At 46.9% G+C, this 19,068-nt stretch overlaps 1 protein-coding gene across 4 annotated transcripts in view; it reads left to right on the top strand.

Annotated features, from left to right (window-relative positions):
* OCA2 (OCA2 melanosomal transmembrane protein) overlaps window positions 1-19,068 on the top strand; it is a 357,547-nt gene that overhangs the window by 259,060 nt on the left and 79,419 nt on the right. For 3 of the 4 annotated variants that reach the window (XM_017882410.1, XM_017882413.1, XM_017882411.1), the window contains one exon: window positions 4,798-4,891. The exons of the other annotated variant lie outside the window; for it this stretch is intronic. In XM_017882410.1, the coding sequence (XP_017737899.1) occupies window positions 4,798-4,891 (94 nt within the window). The remainder of the gene's footprint in view (window positions 1-4,797; window positions 4,892-19,068) is intronic. 4 annotated transcript variants of the gene reach the window in all.

The following is a 19,068-nucleotide window of genomic DNA, read 5'->3' as shown; positions in this document are numbered from 1 at the left end:
CACACTTTGGAAGCAGGGATGCAGTGAATAATGGATGTGTTCAGTCTTAGGAGCATTTTAATCTAGCAGCTCTGGAGATTGAAAGGCACCTGTTCCTGGCACGGCAGGAGTGCAGCTGTGTTGGGAGTTAACTGTACACTTACTGCCTCGAGGCCCTTTCTCATTGACTCAAGGTTGGGCATTTTACAGAAATTAGGGTAAAATATCTGTAACCTAAAATTTAGCATCTTAACGGTGTGTAAGTGCACAGTTCAGTGGCATTAGGGACATCCACAGTGTTGTGCCACTGTCCACCTGCAGAGGTCTTTTCACCAGTCCAGGCGGAAGCTCTGTCCCCATGAAACACCAGCTTTCCACTCTCTAGGGTTGGCATTCTGAAGAACACTTTCAATAGAATTTTTCGCTTGGTTTGAGAAATGTCATTTGCTCTATAAATTGGAGGTGATTCACTGGGTACTTTGAAACAACTTCCTTCCTTCCCTTTCCCTTTCCCTTTCCCTTTCCCTTTCCTTTCCCTTTCCTTTCCTTCTTTTCCTTCCTTTCCTTTCTTCTGGTCTGACCCCAGTACTTTTTGGTTGCTCTTTTCATGAAGAGCTAAGAACAATTCAAATAAGCCTTCGGAAAAACCTGCCTTCGCCTGAGTTTCCTGGAAAGCAGAGGTGGAGGCAAGTTCATGTGCTAAGGCGTTACTGGCAGGTGCAATCCTAAGGTAGAAAACCTGTGGGGAGGAAGTGAAGTGAGCATGAAGAGTGAAGAGCTCTTCCCTGCCATGGTTATCTAGAGGCTGTGGGCAATCCAGGTAGCACGTGACTATTTTCTCAACAACCCAGGCAGCACGTGGCTGTGTTTACACCAATCCAGGCAGCCCGTGGCTATGTTCAAACCAATCCAGGCAGCCCGTGGCTATGTTCAAACCCTGAGGCTGCTGCTTTCCTTAGGTTACATCCAGGTCTTGAAGGACCGGTGGCTCTTCAACTCGCTGAAGGGAATGTCCATGCCTCGAGTTCTGTTAGGTGGAAAATCTCACTGTTCTGAGAGTGTGGCCTGTTGAGTGAAACGTGTACTGCAGACACAGGAGTTACCCTTGAGATTTGATTCTTTGTGTGCAACGTTCGTCACAAACAGCTAGGCATGGTTTTGAAAATGCCCTTGTTCTGCCTCTGAATCCATGCGTCATCTTCCCACGCAGGACGACCTGGGCGTGCCAGGACAGGCAGGGCTGTTCATGTACAGGCCGACCCCCCTGTGCTTCGCTGTCAGTGGAAACTGGGAGGGAGGCTTGAGCTGGGGAAGTGACACCTGGGGCCTGTTCTCCCCACCACATGGAGCCCATACCATGTGGAATACCCTTAAAACCCTGCTGGCATCTTATTAAATGACTGCAACATCGTTGGCATCTGAATAGTAGGCTCACATTCTTAATCCTGTGTGAACCCCACAACCAGCCCAAGAGATGCCAGGAAAGGTGGTGACGGTCCTCATAAACACAGAGGACGCAGACTTCCTGCTTCTCTGCCCCTGCCCATGGTAGGGAGGGATGGGCAGCTGGGTTTCTGGCCCAGGGACTGGCATAGGGATGGGCAGACCAAAGCCATGTGGAGTCCGGGTGACGTGAGGGAGTGTCTTCTGTGAGAGAGGGAGGAGCTTCTGATAATGATTTTCCTGGCCCTGAGACCAAACCTCAGGAGACATAGGGGTCCCACTCCCTCCTCTGGCCAAGGTCATGTCTGGATGCATGGTGAGGAGATGCCTGCAGCATCTGCAGCTCAAATGTGGGCTGGCTCTGAGTGTTGCTGGCTGGTGGCAGAGCACACAGGTGCAGGAAGAAGGTCCTGACCGTGCCACAGAGCTCTGCTGCATCTGGATTTGTGCCACCTGGGACTGCCTGTCACCAGGAGGTAAATGTTCCCTACGGCTAACACCAGCTGGTTTTGCGTCTTCCTTTCCCTACTAACACAAACACCTCAGTTAATATAACAGAAATGGTGGGGGATTTGCTCAGTTTACAGGGCTGAGAAGGTTTGAGACTTAATTGAGGTCTTCTGAATTTAAATCTAGCATTCCTTCTGTTGCATTGGCAGACACACTCTATTTCCAATATGTCTGTGCAGGACCTGCCAGAGCTGACCTGTAACCTCCAGGCCTCTCTCTGGGGCCTCCTCTCTGGGGCCTCTCTCCATGGCCTCCTCTCTGTGGCCTCCTCTCCGTGGCCTCCTCTCCATGGCCTCGTCTCCAGGGCCTCCTCTCCATGGCCTCCTCTCCGGGGCCTCGTCTGCAGGGCCTCCTCTCTGGGGCCTCCTCTCTTTGGCCTCCTCTCTGCTTTGGTACCAGCCTTGCTTGTCTTGTTTTGCTGACCAATAAGACAGGAGGGGCCTATGTGGGAGGCTTTGCCATAGCCTATGCCTTCGTCATCAAAACGTGTTGGTGCCAGTTCTCCTCCCTGCCCTCCTGCCTTAGATGTGGCTGGGAAGCCATCCTGTGAGGGGAGGGAGAGGCCGAGAACAGTGGAGACCTGCCTGACAGTAGCAGGCCTAGCACCGGCTCCCCGCCCTCTGCCTCCAGGCTTCTCCTTACTGGGGAGGAGGTGGTCGCCCATGTGTCTAAGTGTCTAAGTTCATCGGGTTTCTGTTGCCCATAAAGCTTTCTTTAAAGAAGCAGACTCCGTGTGACTTAATGAGTTGATGTCCTGCCTCCCAGGCTGTGAGTCTGTGAGAAGGCCAAGGACTTCTGCAGGGGGATAGCTGAGAAGGAGGGCCCTCGGGGAGGGAGGCCAGGCGATTCAGACACGTCCGGGTGCAGGAGGGCCTCTGGGGGAGAGCAGCCCCACGGTGTCACCCACACGACACTCCTGAGAAGGTGGGTGGATGTCTGATGTCTAAAGGCTGAGCCGTCACCCCCATGACATAAGCCAGCCCTGCCTTTGCCTGTCCTCAGCCGCATCTCCCCTTCCAAGGAAAGAGCTGGGTCCACAGGGCTCACCCACTTGTCCCCCCCATCCTCACCCAGCCTTCCTCATGCAGGCCCCAGGCGGTATGCAACCCCTCCTACAGATCCTTAAACATCGTTTCCTGCCCCCATTCCTTTCCCTGAGTCCAGAGTGCTCAGGACCAAAACAGCCTCCTGAGCAGCTCACCTTGGCAACCTGCAAAAGGAAAAGGAAAGATCCTTCTGTTTCCTGGGAAGCGGGTCCCTCGCAGATCAGAAATCCACACGCACAGCAGACAGGATGAGATGCTCTCCATCTGGGCAGGACCTACCTGCAATGCTATCATTTTAATTGGAAAACAGGCGTTTTTTCAATACTATTCCTTAACGGGAGAGAAGATAAGTGGAGTCTTATTTTCAGCACTCTTGCAAGTTGCTGAATGTGAACTTGGACTGTGGGTTGGGTTCTGCTCGTGATGTCCTGGAGTTAGCAGGGTTTAGGGTGCAGGCTGATGCTGTCCTGGGAGCCAGGTGCATTCACGGGGCCGAGCAGGGCAGGTCCGAGCAGGGCGGGGCCTAGCAGGGCAGGGCCGGCCAAAGAACATCCGCTTCTCTGTGGGAAGAGACTCATCAGACAGTGAGAAATGATGGCCACGTAAGATGGCTTGGCAAGGGTGTGGAGTCTCACTGAGCAGGTCTCCTGGCCAGGGAAGGAGCGGGGTTGGCAGGCAGGATGATGGGATGGATGCGTTGGTGCAGCCGTGCCCAGAGGGGGCTGTTTGGGCCAGCATTGCCCTGAAGACTTGCACTGGGCCCTTCAGACACTCCTCCGTCTGGCTATCTAGGGAATGGCCTGCGGCAGCCTGAGCCCCACCCCTCACTGGTCTTCCTCTGGAGCCAGAATGGTTCACGGTCAGGACTCCACTTCCCGGCCCGACACCTGGGCGCACTGCTCACCCTGTCTGTGCTGTGTCTTCACGGGGACGTGGGGCCTCCACCTGCTCTGTCATCCATGTTGTCCAGCCTCTGAAAGGTCACTCCCCCACACTGACATGCTGTAGGCAGCTCCAGGGCAGTGTCGCACAGTTCATCCATCCTCCATAGAAGGGGAGAGAGATGGAGACAGAGGGCGACTCTTCCTCAACCGTGTGTGCACGGATGTCAGGACTCAGCTAAACTGGCTGAGCCTGAATCACGGACCTGTTCACGAACGCTGACCACGATGGCTGGGAGGGATGGAGGAGGCTCCTGGGCCTTCCCTGGCTGTGAGTGTGTGTGGGAGTTGGATCTGATGACCCGAGTGGCCGCCTTGGCTCTATTGCTCACCAGGCCACGAGGACGGCACAGGTGTGTGTGCACAGTCGTAAAAGCTTACCCAGAGAGGTGTTTTATGTCAAGGAGATGCCATTGGTGAAGATCCGAAGGAAAGGGGTTCCACCTGCTTGTTTTTACCTATCCTTTCATCCACCGAAAGAGTTTCCTAGTGTCTGGGCCTGCAGTCTGGAGGAAGGTGGCTCCTGTCTGAGACTGCATTCCTGAGGGACACACATTCTCGGCTTTGGTTGTTGGCCCGGTTTGCATTTTTCTCTTAAGAGACTCACAGCCCTACAGTGACTTGCCCATTCTCCTTAGCTTTCTTCCTCTTTGTTACATACAACAGCCATGGTTTTATCCATAAATGAATCGTGGTTTTTGCAATCAGTGAGCTTATTTTCTGCTTGTGTGTTTCCAGATATTTACAGAGCAGTCACTTTGACTGTAAAATAATCATCAAATCAAAGCCTGTGAGACGATCTAAATATTACAAACCAAAGAGAACAGAAGCTGACCACCAGGATGAACTGGGATTTTGTTTTTAAATTTTAACTTTAGGTAATGGGACACTGATTGGCGCGTCGGCAAACGTGGTGTGTGCAGGAATTGCAGAGCAGCATGGATATGGGTTCTCCTTCATGGAATTTTTCAGGTACTTTTACATTCACTTTAAATTTCTGTTAAACTGTCTAGTTCCTAAGCTTACTTAATTAAAAGTAGCACATTAAACGCTAAGATAAGCATATTTTTAGCAATTAGAGAGACTGTGGTGTAGGGGAGATTAACTCAGAAAAGGACACATTAAAAATTTATTGCTGGTGGCTCACGCCTGTAATCCTAGCACTTTGGGAGGGCGAGGCGGGCAGATTGCCTGAGCTCAGGAGTTCGAGACCAGCCTGGGCAACACAGTGAAACCCCAACACGGTGAAAATACAAAAAAAGTTAGCTGGGTGTGGCAGCGTGCACCTGTAATCCCAGCTACTTGGGAGGCTGAGGCAGAAGAATTGCTTGAACTCGGGAGGCAGGGGTTCAGTGAGCTGAGGTCGTGCGACTGCACTCCAGCCCAGGTGACAGAGTGAGACGCTGTCTCAAGAAAAAAAAAATTGCTGGGATTAGCTCCATAACACGAAGGATGGTTCAGACATTCTGGATGACTCGGGTTGAGTCAGGGGGCCAGGAAATGACTGTGGGCTTGCCAGGTATTTCATGTGGCTGTCCTCTTGAAAATTCCAGTGGGAACTTGTGCGCTGACTGTCCACGAAGATGGTGTATGTCGAGTCTGACATTCCCCTGCTGGATTGCACAGTCCCTGCTAGCAAAGACCCCGTGATGTTGCAGACTGAAGCCAGGGTGGTGGAATGGGGGCATCCTGGCAGTGGCTTCCCTCTCTTGTGTGGGCACCTCTCAGGAGGACTGCGGAGAGATGAGGCCCTCAGGGGTGGGGGCGTACAGCGGGTGCCTGCAGAGTAGAGCCTGCTCTAGGAGGAGCTGGGTCCACGCTGGGGCCCTGACTGCCGGCACGTCTGTGCGAGTGGCACACTGCATGTTGCAAACAGGTGAGGGGGCAGAATGGAAGCTGGAAGCCCCTGTCAAATGGTGCTGTTAAAATGAACTTTCTTCATTTGGTGTCAAGCAAGCTTTCTGTGGAGTTCTTTGTACATTCGCGCTGGGTGTGTGCACCGTGATGGCTCTCAGAACCAGCCTCGGGGAAAGATTTGGAACCTCAATGTTGGCTGAGTGGCGGAGAACCCTGTAGCCGGTGGAGGCAGCGATCTCTGCACCAGGCACTGCTGCCTGGGGCTGGCTTGGGAACAGAACCCTGGCCATCGTGCCCAGTTGAGGACCCACACACAGCAGGCTCTTTGAACAGCAGCACACTGGCTTTTGCCAGACTTATGATATTGGCCATTTCCGTGGTTCGTAAGAAACTAGTACTATGTGGTAATTTTGCTGAGGCATCAATCTGAATGACACACCTGGGTGACTTGGGAGTGAGCTGCAGGGGACGCTGAGTGTGCATCTCCTGGTGGGATTCTGAGCATATCGCTGACCCTGCCGCTAAGGGACAGGGTTCAAAACTTAATGTCTGGCCCACTTCTTTCTGTCTGGACTCTCATCTGCCTCTGCTGAGCATAAAAGAAATCATCCTGTCAGTTAGACAAGAAATATCTTAGTGAGAGCAGCATTTATTACAGCAAATATGGCAGTGGCCTTTGCAGGGTGGCCTATGGCACACTGCCATCTTCTCATCTTTGCCCTATGGTCAGTGAGGGTCACAGCCGAGAGAGGGGATCAGAGACAAGCGTGCTGAGTGGGCAGCAGGGGGAGGTTCAGTTCACCCTCTCTGCCAGCTCTGCCCCCTTCATTTGGGCCGGGCTCCTAACTTGTGCAGCCCTGGAAGGCCGTTGTGCTCACGTCCCCCATCTCCTCTTGTTTGGTTGGGCAAGCGTACCACGTACTGGTCCCTCTACTTCCTGGCAGGCCCATAGGCTTAATCTCAGAGAGCGGAAAAACCTCATGGCTTTCTGCAACACCAGTTGGTCTCACGGGTGGGCACGGGAGGCCTGGTATTAGTATTTTTTTAAAAAGAAGATTTTTAGCGCAATCGCAGTCTGATCTTTTCCCAGGTAGCACTTCGGAATCATAACCAGACATCTGCCCAACTGAAAGGGTTTGCGTCCACTCCACCTGGGACACGTAAAGTGCCTGAGGTTCAGCTCCAGTGGGTGATGCATGTGGGCACTGAACTTTTCACACAGGTCTTGCATTTGGTGCGCAGTGTGTGACACACGTGTGTGTGTGTGTGTGTGCAGTTACTGTGGTGAACGGCTAGTGTGACAGGAAGTCGGTGGCCTCAGAAAGCTTGGGCAAGACTGCCAGTTGTCTGCCTGAAAGCTCATTGGCCCCAGCCTTATGAGTCACATGCATCTTCTTGGATGGAGAGTGTCTCTGCGGTGAGTGGTCAACAGAGATCCTTCCTTGTTTTTGCCTGGTTCCAGTTCTTCCAACTCTGACCATCCTTCTTGCCAGGTCCTTGCTGTGCAGAAATCAGAGCAGTTTTTGCCCAGGGGATGGTTATTTAATTGCGCTAGGGACTTTATTTGCATGAATTGCTTAATTTGCAATTGCACATGCACGAATTCGACTTTTATCTATAACTCAGAGATTTATTTTCACAAAAGGGGGCTTCCTGTGATACACAGTGCAGAATATTTTAAAAAATGATAATTTCTCTCATGATGTAGATAAGTATTTAACAGAAAATGTGTCAATCAATAAAATATAAAAGTAACCTATAATTTTGCTACCTAGAAGTAGCCACTGATCGTAATTTGGTGTGTTTTCTTACATTTTCCCTGCCTACCATAGATTACATATATTTTACAAAGCCTTCAAATCACACTGTGTCCTACTTTTTATTCTTTATACTCTATTGTGACCATCTTACCTAGGACCAATTGTCCTTCCAAAATAGAATAGCTGTGCCTACAACAGGCAGATATATCCTGGTTCATTTTACACTGAGGTATTGAGGTTGCTTGCTGTTTCTTATTATGGTGTGATAAATATCTATATAGATAAAACCTTGTTTCATTTCTGATAATTGAAGATAAATTTTCTGACATAGAACTGCTGGCTAAATGAATGATGTTTTAGGAATCCAGATAAATATTGACAAGCTGGCGTCCAGAAATGTCGCTCTCCGCACACTTTATCTAACTTCACTGTTGAAACTCGTCACTGCCATTTGAAATGCTCAAGGTTCATCTGGCTGGCTAACAATAGACTCATGTTTTGTTTTAATTAATTCTACTGTGATTATACTCTTTCTGCATAAGCATTGAATATTTGCATTTCTTATTTTGTAAACTTTCTATTCATATCCTTTGCCTCTGTCTTTCTCTTGAGAGATGAATTTTCCTATTTTTCAGACGCTCTCTTGCACCTACAGAAATCAGTTCTGATATACATGTTGTGACTATTTTAAGCTTATTTTGTATTTTAAATTTTGCAGAGGAACTTTAGATATTCTGTAGTCGAAATGGATAAACTTTAGCTCCATTTTATTTTATTTATTTATTTATTTATTTATTTATTTATTTATTTTGAGACAGAGTCTCGCTCTGTCGCCCAGGCTGGAGTGCAGTGGCCGGATCTCAGCTCACTGCAAGCTCCGCCTCCTGGGTTCCCGCCATTCTCCTGCCTCAGCCTCCCGAGTAGCTGGGACTACAGGCGCCTGCCACCTCGCCTGGCTAGTTTTTTTTTTTTTAAATATTTTTTAGTAGAGACGGGGTTTCACCGTGTTAGCCAGGATGGTCTCAATCTCCTGACCTGGTGATTCACCCGTCTCGGCCTCCCAAAGCTCCATTTTATCTATACTTTTGCTTTCATTAATGTTTTAAACCTTTTTCTTTCAAGATAATTGTAGATTCATGTGCAGTTGTAAGAAATAATTCAGAGAGATTCTGTGAGCCCTTTGTGCGGAAACCCCTGACAGTAAAATTGTGACAAACGATAGTAGAAGATCACAGCCAGGATGTTGCCATTGATGCAGTCAAGGCACACAGAAGAGTTCCATCGCTATGAGGCGCCCTTATGCTGGCCTTTTCCAGCCAGCCCTGCATCCTTCCCACCTCTAGCCCTGCCCCAATCTGTTCTCCATCTCTAGCATTTTGTCATTACAAGAATGCTAAATAAATGGAATCATACAACACGTGACCTTTTTGCATTGGCTGCTTTCACTCAGCATCATGGTCTAGCAATTCATCCAAGTTGTCTCACATGCCAGTATTTGATTTCTTTGCATTGCACTCTGTGGCATGGATGGACCACAGGTTGTTTAGTCGCCTCCTCATTGAAGATCACCTGACTTGTTTCCAGTTTGGGGCTCTTACGAAGAAAGCAGATAGGACATTTTCTCCCAGTCTGTAGACTGTCTGTTCATCCACTTAACAGGTTCTTATACAAAGCAAAAGTTTTGAATCTTGATGAGGCCCAGTGTGTCAAACAATTTTTTAATGTGTCGTGTTTTTGGTGTCAAAAGCATGACAGCAGGAGAACTTTTGCCTAGCCCTAGATATTTTCAAAGATTATCTCGTGTGCTCTTTTTCCCCCCAAATTTTATTGATTTACATGTTACATTTAAATTCATGTTCCATTCTGAGTTAAGTTTCATATAAGGTGTGAGGTTTACATCAAGGTTCTTTTTGTGTTTGCCTGTGGATCTCGCCACACTCTAGCACCATTTGGTACAAAGGCTATGGTTCCTCCGCTGAGTTGCTGTTGCAGCTGTCACTCATCGGCTGAGTGCATCTTTGTGGATCTGTTCCCGGGTTCTCTGTTCTGGCATATTTATCTGGATGGCTGTCCCTTCCCAGTACCGCACTGTCTGATTACTGCAGCTATGAGAGACAACACACTGCATTACACTTTTATTAGGATCAGAAATATTGGAATAGACACATAATTTAAAATTACCCTAAAAATATTGGTATCGAGAGGTCTGCAAATATTTTCTTAGAATTATTTTTAAATTTTGCCTGTTTTGGTGGTTATTTTCCCCTTGTCATTTTTTATCTGTGGATTTATTTTTGATTAGTGGTTCACGATTCATCTAGTTCTGTTTTATTTTTCAAAAAATAAGACTTTGATGTATTTCTTAGTCTAGTTTTCTATTTTCTGCCTTGTTAATTGCTGCATTTATCTTTATCATTCCCTTCCTAGTGCTTTCTCTTGATTTACTTTGCTGTTCTTTAGTTTTTTCAAATTTCAAATTTATTTCATTTATTTTTATTTGTTTGTTTTATTTGCCATAAGTGTTTAAGGCCATGCTTTTTCTGCTGAACACTGCTTTAAATGTATTCCATGGAGTTTAATATATAATGCTTCCATTATCATTATTTCTAGGATTTCTGTATTTTCAGTGTGGTTTGCCTATCATCTGAGTTGGATGTTTAATAATGGTTCTTTTCAATTTCCAGTTTGAATAATCTTGTTATTTATTTTATTAATTTCTATTTTGATGGAACTTACATCTGGTTTCTTTGTGATCAAATTTGATCATACTTTATGTGTGCATTCTCTATTGTTATTGTATAAACTTACATCTTTCTCAGATCTACCCAATGATTATACTAGGTCGTTTACATCCTTACTTAGTTTTTGTGCACTAAATCTGTCATGTACCTAAAGTGGCATGTTAAATATTTCCTGTTACAAGTATGTCTCTTTATTTCTCCTTGAATCTCTTACTGTTTATCTTTAAAAGGTGGTTAGTGTGTTATCTGGTGGATACATACTTGCCACTGTTCTGTCTCCACTGTGAGTGGGAGGCACGATTAAACATCCCTTCTGTCATGCTTAGTGCTCTTTGGCTTGATTGTAGTTTATTCAGTGTTGGAATCACAAATCGTTTTCTTAGCTTTCAACCTTTCTAAAGCACTTTGTTTTGGGTGTGTCTCGTATAGACTGTATATTGTTGGGACTTGCTTTGTGAACCAAAATGAAAGTATTGTTTTCTTTTAATAAATAAATTTAGTCCACTCACATTTATCGATATGACTACACATTTTCCATATTATAGGTTTTATGTGTATTTTAGTTGGTGTGTTTCTCTATATGCATATCTTTTTTTGCTCTTTTATTTTCTAAAATTTCTCCTTGCAATTTGAAAGGTTTGTATTTTGTTCTAGTGATTACCTTTGTTCTTACACTTTTTCACTTGTCTTTAGTCTTCTGCTTTCTTACGTAGTCTTTTATACCTCATTTGTCTATCTTTAATGATAACCTTTGACTTCTACCTCTTGCCTAAATGATCACTGATAAGTTGATTCTACTTTTCTCTTCCCTTCTTTCTCTACCCACTTACTAATTGAAGTATTTCTGCTTTCAAAACACATAACATCGTCACTGTTCCTCCACCCACCATTGTTCTGTGCTTGTTTCTCTTAGATCCACGATTAAGTCTATTAGATCCTCACCATTGGCTCTTTGGCTGACGTGTTCCTGCCTTTAGACAGGTGAAGCTAATCTTTAAGAGCCCAAGATCAGCTCCTGGGTACAGCACCCCTGAGCTTTCGTAGGTTTAAGGCTGCGTTCTACGTCCTTAACATTTGACAAGACACTTTGCTTCCTAGTACACCCTGGATTCACACATACCTTCTCTGGGTTTCCTGAAGGTGTTACTCCGTTGTGGCCTCAGCTATATGTGTGTGTGGGACGTCTGATGGCAGCCCAGTTCTCTTACATTTGAAGTTATTTGGTAATTTTGCTACGGGCTTGGAGGATTCTGCAAATTTATCTTCAGAGTCTAATAGTTTTACTAAGATATTCCCAGGTATCCCATGGGTGTCATGGGCCTAACATGTAGCATTATGTCTTCTTTTGAGTCCAGAAAGGTTTCTTGGATCAGAGTTTTAAGTGTTTGTTATATTTTACTATTTCATGGATCTCTTTATGTTGGGTCTCACTGGCCTGGCTTCCATTTCAACCACTTTCTTTCTGGCTTGTTTTACTACTCAGTTTGTTTTTGGCCTCTTGTTTGCTTTCTTTCTTTAATGCCCCTTATTACATTTTCATTTGATTATAGTCTTCCTGGAACACCTTATAATGTAATCTTCATTTCTGACATGATTTGGTTTTTTTCTTTGGCTTCTCATTTTATTCTTCACGTTTTTGTCGTTTTCTGCTCTCAGCATTTGGGTTTTGGATTCAGGCTGTTTTTGCACATCCCCAGTGCTTATCTGAAGGTATGGAATTCAGTGTAGAGGCTTGTATGCGATTTTATGTTTCCTAGTTTCACGTGGCTTGTTGGGTATTTACCAGCTTCAGTATTTAGATTCTCATGCCCAGTTTTATTATTAGGAAAGCATTGCACAGGGTCAGTCAGTTTTTGGCTATGTGCTTTGTGGACAGGGTTGCCAGCCGGTGTTAGTTCCAGGATTCCTAGTTTGAGAAGATTCCTGTTCTTTGGTCAGTGTGGTGGAGAGCAGTCTCTGTAACAGCTTTTTTTTTTTTTTTTTTTTTTAATTGTGGGGCATGTCCATCCATTTTTGGTTCCTTTTGTCTTACAGGATTCTGCATTTCCGCCCGGCCCTCGCTGTTTTTCCCCTTCTCTGCCAGGCTCTGATGGGCACGCCTGCCTGCCTGTTTGCTGTGTTCTCTTGCAGACGATGCGTGCCTGCCTGTCTCCTGGAGCCCAGTGCACGTCAATGTCTTTTCTCCATCGTCTATACACAAATCCACCAGGATCGTTTTCCAGTGGTTTTACGCTTAGGTTGGCCTTCCTGCTTCTGGCTATTACTTTCCTCAATTTTAGAATTTTTATTTCTTTCTTCTCTTTTTTATGAAAATTGTCTGGATTTCTCTGGCTCCCTGCAAGGGTGAGGGGCAGGGGCCTGAGCGACAGCTTGGCTGGGAATTGGTGTTTTCTTCTTTACTGACAAGTAATAATGTGGAGTTTATGGTGCTCTCCACCTTCTAGTTATGTCGAAAGGCAGGCTATCCATGTGGCATCATCTGCATTTCTTGTTGATCTGTGGAGTTTATTGTGAGCAGATGCAGCGATGTGGCATTGGGTGGCTCTCATTACCTTGCCTATCAGAAGCAAGACAGTGGCATCGCCCATCCACGGTCCACATCGCCCATCCACGGTCCACATCGCCCATCCACGGTCCGCATCGCCCATCCATCCACGGGTCCGCATCGCCCCATCCACGGGTCCATATTGACCCATCCACGGCCCACCAACTCGTTCTTTCTGCCATGCCTGAGAAATCTTTGCTGCGCTTCCTGGGGAGGATATGATTTTATTTTGCTCCACTGGAGAAAATGATTTTCTGACTAGAAATTATGCTAATGCTGGATTCCCTTGTTGGGTGGAAACCTGTTCTCTAGGACATTCCTCCGTGGGGACCAGGCCATACCATTTTGGTGCCGCCCACGTAAGATACACCAGTCAATTAGTGTTTCGTTAATTGATAATGCCAGTTTTTACTATTTCTTTAAACATAGAGACACATTAAGTTGAATTTTGTTGTGGAATTTAGCTTCCAATGAAGCTTTTGTCACCTCATTTTGTTTTCTTTTGTGGTTTCTTAGAACATAGCTAATTATTGTGAGGCTTTAGAAACATCAAGCTGGCCGGGCGCGGTGGCTCAAGCCTGTAATCCCAGCACTTTGGGAGGCCGAGACGGGCAGATCACGAGGTCAGGAGATCGAGACCATCCTGGCTAACACTGTGAAACCTCGTCTCTACTAAAAAATACAAAAAACTAGCCGGGCGAGGTGGCAGGCGCCTGTAGTCCCAGCTATTCGGGAGGCTGAGGCAGGAGAATGGCGTAAACCCGGGAGGCGGAGCTTGCAGTGAGCCGAGATCTGGCCACTGCACTCCAGCCTGAGCAACAGAGCAAGACTCCGTCTCAAAAAAAAAAAAAAAAAAAAAAAAAAAAAAAAAAATCAAGCTGATAAATTAAATGAAAGAGTGAAAAAATATCTAGAGAATAAACCATCCAGAAAATACTGTCTTAGAAACAATATTTGAAAATGACCTGGCTTTGTTCAGTGTGATTCAAAGGGATCATTACCATTGACTAACAGTAAACATAATAAAATTCTTGGTAGATTTATAAAGCCCTCATTCTGTCTGCTGCTTCAAGGGTAGCCAGGCAGACATTCATATTTTCTCAAAGGTCAAAACAGATGCTAATGTAATATTGGGTGCCTTTTCAAAGGTTAATCTCTGTATTGATCACAGTGCTGTAAACTCGCTGAACCAGAGTCAAATACTTTCTTTTCCCCTGAGGGTTAAAATCATGAATGTGAGATCAATATTTTCTGAATGTAAATTTCAAAGTTAGTCTCACCCACGTTACATTTGCTAAAGAAGAAAGAAAGGAAGGAAGGAAAGAAAAGGTAAGAAAAGAAAGAGAAAACCAGGCTGTTTTTCTGGCAGCTCTCACCTGCTTAGAGCAGAAATGGGCCTTAGGCTTCTCAGAGCAGGCAGATCCTCCGTGTCTGAAGGAAAACTTAAAGCCACTCACCCCCTGCCCTTTTCCCTCCCTTCATGCAAACTCAGAGAACCTCTCCTGTTGGTTTGCACCTCAACGGAAAATCTTCAGCCTTAGGATGATGCCATGTGGGTGGATTTGTATGTTGAACCCTTCTAATCAATGGCCCTGAGAATGGTTACAGTGAATCGAGCAGGAGCGGAGAGCTAGGAGCATCGCGGGGCCGTCTGGGGCTCGTGAAGGCTAGAGAGTCCAGACAGTCTGAGAGAACCACAAGAGCCATAAATACTTGTCAGGAGGGTGCCAGGAGAGCTGGTGCAGAAGAGGTTCTAGTCACCGTGCAGTGATTTTGCGGTTCGTGTTGATGGAAACAATGGCTCCACTTTGATTCGGGGTGACCACCCCCCCCTACACTGTATACTTTGCAGGAAGCAATGGCCCGTGACCTCAGTACTGGGAGAGGCACACAGACCACTAGGGGAGAACGGGAGATGACCCGGAGCCCAAGACGGAACCATCAGCCCAGCACACTGCTGCTGAGGTGCTGGAGAGCGAGGGCCTCACACTGACGGGGGTGATGATGAGAGGCCAACGCCACAGCATACCATTGCTAGGAGCCTGAGAACAGGGCTTGCGCCTGAGGCATCAGGGCCAAGGGAGGGCCTTGGTAAAGTCATCTGCCCCACGCACTGTGGCTGCCTAACAAGTCATCCCCAAATGCAGGGGCTCAAAGCAACAGCAATGATTTCACTCCTATCTCAACCATCTTCGTGGAATTTGAAAGGGCAGCTGGTCCTGTTCCACCCGGAATCACCAGAGCTGGCAGAGGCCGAGGCCAGAAACATCTGGAGGCTGCTCACTTGCGTCTCCTGCCCAGGCTGTGGGGGCCCAAAGAGCACGGCTGGAATGGCGGTGGGGGCCTCAGACATCTCTCTGCATCACAGGCCCCCGGATACAGGGGAAGGAGCTTCTTGATGGGGAAGCGGGGCTGTGGGAGAAAGCGTGTGGGATGGAATATATTAGTGCTGGCGAATTTGGGAAGTGCTACCTGCCACATCATTTTATTTGCCCGAGACTCGTAGCTCATTTGATCTCATAATCCCATTTTGCTTTAGCCATTCTGGGTTGGGTTTTCTGTCACTTGTAGCTAAGAGCCCTAAGTGGTACAAAGGCCCAAAGAAATGTGCCGCCCTTCTTGGTCTTTCTCAAGAACTGGTGCTAACTGCAGTCGCTGCGGCAGTCAGTGTTGGATCACAGCCTGATCTTTGCTTTCTGTGTCCTCTTATGTCCGGAAGGCCCAAGTTCCTATTGTGGAGGCTGTACCAAGAGCCAGGCCTCCTTGCTGCTGAACGTCCTAGGTCTGGGATGAGCGTGGTGCAGTGCCCTGCTGGCTTAGCTTGTGGCTCACTTAGCAGCAGTTAGGAGACGGCGCTTGTCAGCATGGGGAGCATGTGCCTGTGCAGCGCCTCGTCTTTCCCACGGCTGCGTCCCCGGCCTCGACAGGAGCCACTAGTTACTGTGGAAGGTGGGTGAAAGGGGCGGACTTAGCAACATTGTGCCAGCACTAGCAAGTGGCTTTTTCTACTCCTTACTCCAGCCGATCCTTTAATTCTCCAGCACCGAATAGATATCCCACAATTCAATTCAGTTCTAATACCAATTACCCAGGGCTATTGTCAGACCACAGGCTAAGGGCTCCTTCCCTCATCGGGGCCCTCAGTTCAGACACAGGTATCAGGCACTCACACTTCTGTGCAACTTGGCTACAAATCAGGGTTCCTGCAACCCCTCTCCTCAGGTTCAATAATTTGCTGGAATGACCCGGAGAACTCACGAAAGCACGTTACCTACCTTTACTATTTATTTTAAAGGATATTATAAAGGGTACAGATGAAAAGCCAGATGACGAAGTGCGTAGGTGAGGTCTCCGGCAGGGTCCCAGGTGCCGGAGCTTTTGTCCTCATGGAGTGCAAATGCATGCACCACCCTCCTCACACACAGATCTGTGCACTAATATGGAGGATCCCAGAACTCCACTGCTTAGGGGATTTGAGGTTTCACTACATTGGCATGATTGATTCCATCATTGGCCATTTGTGACTGGCTCAGTCTCCAGCCCTGGTTCTCTCCCTGCGGACTGGTGTGGGGACGGATGGTGGAGCTGTCAGTGTTAACTTTCTAATCATGCCTTCATCTTCCTGGCAGCCAGTCCCCTCCTGAAGCCATCTAGGGCCCCCAAGAGCTGCCTCATTAGAACAAAAGGAATTCCTGTCACTCTTATCACTCAGGAAATGCCAAAGGTTTTAGGAGCTCTGTGCTAGGAATAGGGACAAAGACCAAATATTGTTGTTCTTCTGCCATCACTAGTCAAAGGGCCCTCGAGGTGCCTGCGTTGCTTGATGGTGGGTTAATGGGGTGTTCGTGGATGATGGTACAGTTGCATGCAGAGTCCCCTGTGGACACTGAGGTGAGATCTGCAGAGGAGCCATTCGCTGTCAGTGTTTCTTTTTATGCTAGACTATAAAGTTGAAAAATGATGCTATAGAGTTGTCTAAGGGGAAATTTCTCTCTGCCTTTCCACGGATCAGATTTCCTACAACTGGAAAAAAATCCATTGGGACCACTTGTGGCCTAAATGATTGTTTTTATGTAACTTGTTTTTGGTATATTATTAATTTAGTGGCAGAGAATCCTTAATTTCAACCATTAGGGAACCCAGAAAAAACTGAGTACATTAAAATAACGTAAAATGACTTAAAAAGCCTTAAAGTGACTTCAAAGACTTGGAATGACTAAAGAGTAAATGTCCTGGTAAAGCGCAATACACTGCAGTGGGGTCAGGAGAGTCCCAAGACATCTTGAGTCTTCTTCTAAAACGATCTCAGCAGACGGGGTGCGTATCTCATAACCTCCAGACAGCATAAACGACGGAGTGCAGCTCTGCATTTGTGGACGACCCCAATGCGGTCAGCTTCACACGTGTGCTGTCACAATAGCATACTGATTGGCTAAATTTTTGGAGTAAAGGAAGCTTGGCCTAAACTTTCCTCTATGGGATATGCTATTTTGAAAAACAAGATAAAACTTTTTTATAATGCATTTAGACATGCTGACACAGATACACGTTTCTTTACAAGGTTGTATATTTAGGGGTAACTAAAGAATTTATTAGGCTGGGTATATGATGGCTCACACCTGTAATCCCAAAACTTTGGGAGGCTGAGGCGGGCAGACCATTTGAGGTCTGGAGTTCAAGACCAGCCTGGCCAACATGGTGAAGTCCTGTCTCTACTAAAAATAAAAAAGCCGGGCATGGTGGCGGGCGCCTGTAGTCCCAGCTACTCGGGAGGCTGAGGCAGGAGAATGGCGTGAACCTGGGAGGCAGAGCTTGCAGTGAGCCGAGATCGCACCACTGCACTCCAGCCTGGGAGACAGAGCGAGACTCCATCTAAAAAAAAAAAAGTTGGATGTGGTGGCACATGCCTGTAATCCAAGCTACTGGGGGAGGCTGAGGCAGAAGAATCGCTTGAACCTGGGAAACAGAGAGTGCAGTGACACGAGATTGTGCCACTGCACTCCAGCCTAGGCGACCAAAAAAAAAAAAAAAAAAAAAAATCAAATATTTAATCAGGCCACATTTCATGAATATTCATTGTATTAAAATGTTTGTTCTTTTATAGTCATCCATGAAGTCAACACAGCTTTGTAACTAGCAAGAACTAGGCCTCAGTGGCGCAGTGGTGAAGCAGGCAGCTACTGTGTGCTGAACTTGGAGACTCACCAGGGAGGAGCAGCGAACACAGCTAAACGTAGACCCCAAAGCCACCCCCAGTGTGAGTCAGTGGTACTGTGCTAGCGGCTCTGAGGTTCCCAGATAGCAAACAGCCCTGAGCAGGTGAGCCGAGCCGTGCGACCTCTCCAGGGAGCAGAAACAGCCAGCATCCCTCATGGCAGGGCAAAAGGATGGCACTGAAGATGGTGGAAGGCGCGCGGCACAGGGAGATTGTAGATGGGGAAAGAGGCTGAATTTCACTCCATGTGGTGGGAACACAGGGAAGGGCTTTAAGCAGGAAAGCCTGCAGTGCGATTTTCTTTTACAAAGACCATTTTCCCTGCAGTGGAATGGACAGGTTGGAGGAGGACCGAGTAGCCGCAGGGAGGCCAGGTTAGAGGCTGAGGCTTGGGGCCAGTGTGTGCAGGGCAGGTGGGGAAAGGGGGCTGGTGGGGTGGGGTTTGGAGGTGGACAACGTGGATGTGAGCCATGAGGGGATGAAAACTCAAAGGCACATCAGGTGCAGGCGCAGTTTAGAGGAGAAACGCCAAGTTTGATCTTGAACATGTTCCAGTCCGCGGTGGTGAGGCTGCATGAGGGACATCGGATTGGCAGGTGAGTGTGCAAGCATAGAGGTCTGAAAACCACCTTTATGATGAAAAAATCCCCGTGGGGTTTTGAAGATGTTGGTGGGCCATCTGTTGTGTTTTATGGGGTCAGTGACATGCCATGATGTTTAAGTTATTTGGACTTTATAAGCTTACTGTGTGGTAGGGCAAGTACTTTGTCTTATCAGTGTTTTTCTGGCTATTCTTATCTTTTTCATATGAATTACAGAATCATATCATTTGAATTAATTAAAAACCCAGTTATTTTGATTGGGATTGTAATAAACCTTAAAATAACTTCAAGAGAATTAACATATTTATAATACCTTTGCTTTATAGTATTCTTTGCTTATGAGAGAAAAGTGTGTTTGCCAGCTGCGGTACTGTGTGATGGTCCCAGAGGGTATCAACTGTTTTCTTTTTTTTTTTTTTTTTTTTTTTT

The sequence above is a fragment of the Rhinopithecus bieti genome, unplaced genomic scaffold (assembly GCF_001698545.2).
Source record: "Rhinopithecus bieti isolate Rb0 unplaced genomic scaffold, ASM169854v2 scaffold_13247, whole genome shotgun sequence".
Classification (NCBI taxonomy): Eukaryota; Metazoa; Chordata; class Mammalia; order Primates; family Cercopithecidae; genus Rhinopithecus; species Rhinopithecus bieti.
Note: the sequence above shows the minus strand (reverse complement) of the source record. Positions and strands in the feature narration are given on the sequence as shown.